Source organism: Lynx rufus, unplaced genomic scaffold (assembly GCF_022079265.1).
Source record: "Lynx rufus isolate CCGP_SWC_20201006 ecotype Redwood Valley unplaced genomic scaffold, mLynRuf1.p SCAF_39, whole genome shotgun sequence".
Lineage (NCBI taxonomy): Eukaryota > Metazoa > Chordata > Mammalia > Carnivora > Felidae > Lynx > Lynx rufus.
In genome coordinates this window covers 1227881-1234903 of record NW_025814855.1, presented here as the reverse complement: position 1 = coordinate 1234903, position 7023 = coordinate 1227881, and the positions used below count along the sequence as shown (strand labels likewise).

The window sequence follows — 7023 nt, the reverse complement described above, 5'->3', positions numbered from 1 at the left end:
AAAAGAAACTGAAGATTTCTGGAGGGGAGCTAGGTGGGGGATGGGTTAAAAGGGTGATGGGCAGGGACACTTGGGTGGTTCAGTCCGTTGGGCATCTGACTTCGGCTCAGGTCATGATCTCGAGGTTCATGGGTTCCAGCCACATGTCCGGGCTCTGTGCTGACAGCTCAGAGCCTGGATCCTGCTTCGGATTCTGTGTCTCCCTCTCTCTCTGCCCCTCCCCTGTTCATGCTCTGTCTCTCAAGAATAAAATAAAACATTAAAACAAACAAACAAGGGTGATGGGCATTAAGGAGGGCACTTTTCGGGATGAGCACTGGGTGTCAAACGTAAGAGGTGAATCACTGGGTTCTACTCCTGAAGTCAAGACTACACTGTATGTTAACTAACTAGAATTTAAATTTAAAAAATAAAAAATAAAATAAGAAATTAAATTATTATTTGAAGAACACTGTGCCTAATGGTTGTAGGATTTGGGGCTGGAGCAGGGAGGGAGGAATAATCAGAGACTTCAGTAGTCTTCCGATAGTAGTATTAACCTGCTGTGTAATCCAGCGGATGGTAAAAGTGCCTTGCTAGTTAACGTATTGCTTCTTGCTGTTAACCCATCCTTCTGCTGTTAACCTATTGCTCTCTCTACCCTCCAAGATGTGTGTTTATCAAACTAAAAAGATAAGAATAAAACAATAAAATAAAATTCTGACTGGAGAACTTGTTTGACGGGGAAGTTCACGCCCCCTCGCTAAGACCAGGAGTCACTTAATTTGGATCCTCCCTTTGTTGCCCAACACCCTGTGATTATGGGAATGTCACGATCCTTTATTGCCTTTGTACTTCTGAAGTCTTTAAGGGCTGGAATGATCAGTAACCACGGCAATTTCAGATTTTAGGACTCTCATGTGGGCTTTTAAAAAAATGTTTATTTATTTTGAGACTCAGAGAGAGAGAGGGAACATCAAGAGTCGGATGCTTAACAGACTGAGCCGCCCAGGCATCCCCCCCTCCCCTGCCCCCAAGTCTTGATTTGGGCTCAGGTCATGAGCTCATGGTTCATGAGATCGAGCCCCATGTCAGGCTCTGCACTAACAGCACCAAGCCTGCTTGGAATTCTCTCTCTCCCTTGCCTTGTTCTCTCTCTCTCTCTCTCTCTCTCTTAAAATAAACAAACTTTTTTTAATTATAAAATTTTAAATTTAAAAACTACGAATTTCACCATGAAATTTTTAGGAAATCAATTCACGCATAAATTTCAGGTGGATTTCCACTCTGACACCCCCTCCCCTGCCCCCTTCCTCCTTCCCAGCCCAGACAGTTAACCCTGCTTCACTTGTGGAGGATCCTTCTAGACCAATTTATATTCAGTCACGAAGATCTCTCTTAAGTCACATCTGCTGATTTACGGCTGAGTGAATTCACCTTCTGCATTCTTTTATGAAACATATTAATCAATGTCCAAGGAATATGATTGATACTTACTAGTGAGGTGTTTTCCTCCTATTCACCCCACGGACTCTCTTATCACTAGTCCATTAAGTTGTTTACCAAGCGTGAGGTGTCTCCCCCACACTTAAATACAAACTGCTCTATTTCAGTTACTAAAATAGAATTAAAAGTTTACACAGCATTTACTTTAATCTCAAATTGCACAATCATTCCAGAAAACAAGAGAAAAAAATATATCAGGTAAAATTTTATGTATTCAGTATTCTAAATGATTTTCAGAACATTTTAAATTTGCAGCTGTTTTGTATCTGTCATGACATGGTGTGTCAGGTTCAGCCAGACACAAGAGAGGGCCAGAAAAACCGTTTATTATAGTCACGGGTCCTACAGAGACAGAGTCCGGGCACACCACCAGGGGGTCATTGGTGGAAGAGCCAAGGGGGTTGACTCAACCAAGCAGGTGGAGAAGGTGGGGGATGGAAGAGGAAATGGAGGAGGACCTCTAGGCAAGCGCCTTTATTGAGGGTCAGGGTGGAGTACACAGGAGACAGTGAAAGGGGATTCCACTGGCGCATCTGAATATCCCGAGGTCACAGTCAGGAAAGGCAAGACGAGGAAGTTGTGGCAGGGCCCAGCCTTCAACTGATGCACCCAGTCACCTGGGTGGGGTGTTCGGACCCTGGTTGTGGAGATGTTGAAGCAGCAGCAAAATATTAACTTTTAAAATTTACAGTATAGCAGACCGATTTTAAAAGATCCATTTGTGAATCTTTTTTGATATGAAAAATGATGCAATTTTTCTATCAGAGGAAACTTAAAATGAGATTTCAGCAAGAGTATATGTATATTTGAAAATGTCAGTGTCATCTGCACTGTAATTTGGCCTTTTCTGATACTTATGAGAAAAATACATTTTTTAATATATGTGTTCTTTTCTCAGAGTTGCCTGTTCTTTTACGTTGCCAAAAGAAGCACGGAGATTATTATAATTCCCTTTTTTATGTTCTACATGTTTAATTTTTTAAGTTTTATTTTCTATTGGTTTTAGGAGTCTTTCAGCAAAAGATACTACAAAAATGAAAAGGCTTCCATTTTTTATTAAGAAGCGTGATAAGGGGCTCCTGGGTGGCTCAGTCAGTTAAGCATCTGATTCTTGACTTCGGCTCAGGTCATGATCTTACAGTTTGTGAGTTTGAGACTGCTTGGGATTCTCTCTCTTTCCCTCTCTCTCTGCCCCTCCCCGGCTTGCTCTCTCTCAAAATAAATAAACTTAAAAAAAGTGTGATAAAAATGTTTTCAGTTCTTAAGTTTGGATACATGCTTGGTAATTTATTCAGGCAAAATTAATGCAAACATACTATATTTTTTCTAAGAGATTTACATTCTTTATGTTTAGATGTAGTATTTATTTTCTCTAAGATTGAAAGCTAGAAATATCTTTTAAGACTTCACCAAATCTCCAAATATTTTAATACTGCATATAAAATACCACTTCTCCCAGCTAATTCATCATTTAGTGTTATCATACATAAGCCCCTATAAACTTATCCTATAAAAATATTTGCAAACATAATTTGCAGGTTCCTTGTTCTATGCCATGTTTGGTTTTCATCAATAGAAACCTCTGGTTATACTTTATATACTAAGGCAAGTTGTGTCATTAAATTGTGTGTATTTTTGACATTTGTGGAGGAAATTTAGAAATGTTAATATTTCTTTGGAATCTTATGAGACAACATACTTAATAGTATGAATTGAATTAGTAAGACTGGAAAAATTTTCATCTAGGACAACAGTCTTCTGATACTAAATGAATACTATGATTGATTTAAAATACAGTGTCTGGTTTTCATTCAGTGTTTTCCTCAGATACTTAGTTTTTAATATTGTTTTCAAAATTCCATTTGTCTTTCACTAATGCATTTTTGCTTATACATTTAAGAAGACCGTTGCCTATCTTAAGGGGAAAAAATGGCTGTCTTGATGTGTGACTATTCTAAATTATATTATTGATCCTAATAACAATTTCTGTGTTTCCAGAGTGTTTCTCAAGTGTGTAACCATTTCAGTTCTCGATCATGGAAACTGAAATACATCTCACAGCTGTTATTCCTGCCTTGTTGAAACAACCATGCCAGGAAGATGGTGACTCAGTAAGGTGCTCTACATCATGAACATATTTTCATGAACATGGACACATTCTTCTACTTTGTCATCCAATATTGAAACATTGCATCTGGAAGAAGGAATTGTTCTTGTGAGGAAGTTTCCCCTAAACTATTGTTGAGTTTTCTATTATTTTGTTTTGTATCTATTTTTACCATGATGGAAAATGTTTTCATTGACATTAATAAGTATCATTTAAAACAGACAAGTTTGGGGGGACTGCCCAGAGATTTCTTACTGTGAAACATAGTCCGTACTGCTATTGCAGGAGAAATAGTTGATATTCCCCTTTATCCATTTTCCAGGAATTAACTGCTTCCTCAACATCTTCCAGCAGTTTTGCACTTATTTTTATGTCATTTATATGGATTTGGTTTACATAAATCAATCATTTGGAGTTACACTGTTGTACCAAAACTTTGCAAGGGCACCTTCGTCAGGTGGAATCCTGTGACCTCTAAAAAGTGACCTCAGTGTTCTTTCCTTGCTTCCCTTTTATGACAAGAAGTTTCAGTTGTATCTTGGAAAGTTCCTGCCCTAGTCCGCAAATAAGCCCCCCACTTCCCTCAAGACACTCTTTACGTACACGAGAAAATGGATTAAGAGACCATAAACTGGGTGCTAGAAGTAGGCATTGTTACAGCATTGTCCGTAATTTCTAATTTTTTTTCAGTTTGCGGAAAAAATGCATATATGTTTAAAATCAAATACTATATGAGTTAATATCAATTGTTCCTACCAAATACGTGTTTTAGTTTTGTTCAAGTTCTTAGGTTATATATTTATTTTTTCCTGACATAGAAAGCTTTATTTTCCATTCATAGTAATATATTTGTTTCCAAAATAGCATCCCAATACTTTTTAGTAAAATACATACACAGACTTTAAGATTTCCTTGCAGGTAGTTTTACCTTAATAGAACTTCCTAGGAAAACAAAGCCAATCCCATATTTTCGAGTCACTCAAAATGTCTCTTTGACATAGAAAGAAAGCCAATGGGGTATTCAGTTACTTCTTAACCTTTAAATTTTGCATTTTAAAACATTAGTTTGCCTTAAAATTGTTTAATAATTATATGATATGTGTACATTTGTACAAATAAAACAGTATAACAAGATTTTTCTCTAAAAACTAGCTTTAAAATCTGCCCCATTCCTATGTATGTTCTGTGGCTACATTTTCATTCCTCCATATACATGGGAAAAAAACCTTTAGCATTCTCTACACAGAGCTCTCCATCTAGCTTTTCATTTCAGAATACATACAGTTTATAACCGTAGGTCAGACTGTAGAGATCCTCCTCACTCAATTTGCAGGCATAGAAAACTCTATTGTGCAGGTGAGCCTTGATGTGTTTACTTGGCTCCTGTAGGTAGACCTCCAAAGTGTTTTCAAGTGATGGTGACGGTCACATACTTCATTGTTTTAAGACTTTCTTTCTTTTTTTTTCTTTCTTTTTTTTTTTTAGGAGTTTTAGGTTCACAACAAAATTGAGGAAAGCACAGATATTTCCTTTGTATCTCCTGCCTCCCTACATGTATAGCCTCTTCCATTATTAGCATCACTTACCAGGATGGTACTTTTTTTTTTTTACCAAGGATGACACTACCTTGATACATTATAATCACCCAAAGTCCAGAGTTTACTTTAGAATTCATTCTTAGTTTTGTAAATTCTGTGGGTGGATGATCCATTACTATAATATCCTACAGTAATATCTATTATTATAATATCACACAGCATATTTTCACTGCCCCCCAAATCCTCTATGCATGCCTATTTATTATCCCCTCCCCTTCCTCTCCAATCCTGGTCGACCACGGATCTTTTAATTGTCTGCATAGTTTTGCTTTTCCAGAGTGTCACATAGTTGGAATCCTACAGTGTGTAGTTTTTTTTCGGAATGGCTTCTTTCACTTAGTAATATGCATTTGAGTTTTCTGCATGTCTTTTCATGGCTTGATAGTTCAATTCATTTTAGTACTGAATAATGTTCCATTGTCTAGATGCACCACAGTTTATCACAATTTTTTTTTGTTTTTCTTGTACTGCCATTCATCTGGCTTCAACTAAAATCAATGTCTCGTAGATATTGATGCGATGGCTGCCACCAAGTGGGAAATAGGAATCCTCTTCCTCACTCAGCTGGGAGTGGGAATCCTTGCAAACGCCTCTCTCCTGTGTCTTTATAACTTCACACTTCTCACTGGACACAAGGTGAGACCCACAGACTTGATTCTCAATCAACTGGTCTTAGCCAACTCCTTGGTGCTTTTATTGAGAGGGATCCCTCAGGCCATGGCAGCCTTTAGATCAAAATATTTCCTGAATGAGACCGTATGTAAACTTCTTTTCTATTTCCATAGAGTGGCCAGAGGGGTTTCCCTCAGCACTACCACACTTCTCGGTGTCTTTCAGACCATTAAACTATGTTCCAATTTCTCTAGGTGGATGGAGCTCAGAATAAGATCCCCAATGTTCATTGGTTTCTGCTGTCTCCTTTGCTGGATCCTGCATCTGTTGGTAAATATTTTTGTTCCTACCAAAATGATTAGTCCTATGAGTGGCAAAAATTTTAGTGTGAGAGTAAGTTATGGATACTGTTCCTCACTCAATCCAGACAGATTTCTCCAATTTGTGGTTGTAGCAATATTCTTCATAACTGATTTTATGTGTTTGAGTCTCATGGCCTGGGCCAGTGGCTCAGTGGTCCTTTTCCTGTTCAGGCACAAACAGCGAGTCCAACACATTCACAGCCACAGCCTTGCTCCCAGACCTTCTCCCGAGGCCAGGGCCTCTTGTACCATCTTGATCCTTGTGAGTGCTTTTTTCTTCTTTTACTCACTGTCTTCTCTTTTGTTTGTTTGGATGACTCTATTTGGTATTCCAGGCCAGTGGCTGGTGGATGCCTCTATGTTTTTGTCTTCATGTTTCCCAACATTCAGCCCTTTTGTGCTCATTTTCAGCGATACTCGCATCTCTCGGTTTTGTTTCATTTCTTGGCAAGGAAAACATATTTTCTAATCTGATTGTGACTGTATGACTCTGTTCTCTACATGAAGTTAATCATTTCTTCCACCAGCTGTTAGTATTTAAGGGACTAAAAATTTTCAGATTCTTGATATAAATTTATTATTCTGTGTAGAGTGGGGCAGTTAAATCCTGGAAACCACAATCCTATATGAGTCCTAACACGAACGTTATTTATGTGCTTACACAAAGAGTATACTGTTTTAGCTTCATCAGTGGAAAAGTTGATGACATTCTGAAATAGTATAACAGAAGTAAAATTTTGAACTTGGGAAGTGGATAAAATCACTCAGTTTGGGTATTTTTGAGAGGGGTGGGAGAGTCGTAAATTTTATGTAATATTAACTTTGCCATGTAAATAATTTTCAAGTATATAATTCAGTA

The 7023-nt window shown here is 37.8% G+C and overlaps 1 protein-coding gene across 1 annotated transcript; it reads left to right on the top strand.

Moving 5' to 3' along the window:
• Positions 1 to 5709: 5709 nt before the first annotated feature.
• On the top strand, positions 5710 to 6633 carry LOC124522694 (vomeronasal type-1 receptor 1). The gene has a single exon (XM_047094279.1). The coding sequence runs from the start codon at positions 5710 to 5712 to the stop codon at positions 6631 to 6633; it is 924 nt and encodes a 307-aa protein (XP_046950235.1).
• Positions 6634 to 7023: the final 390 nt, after the last annotated feature.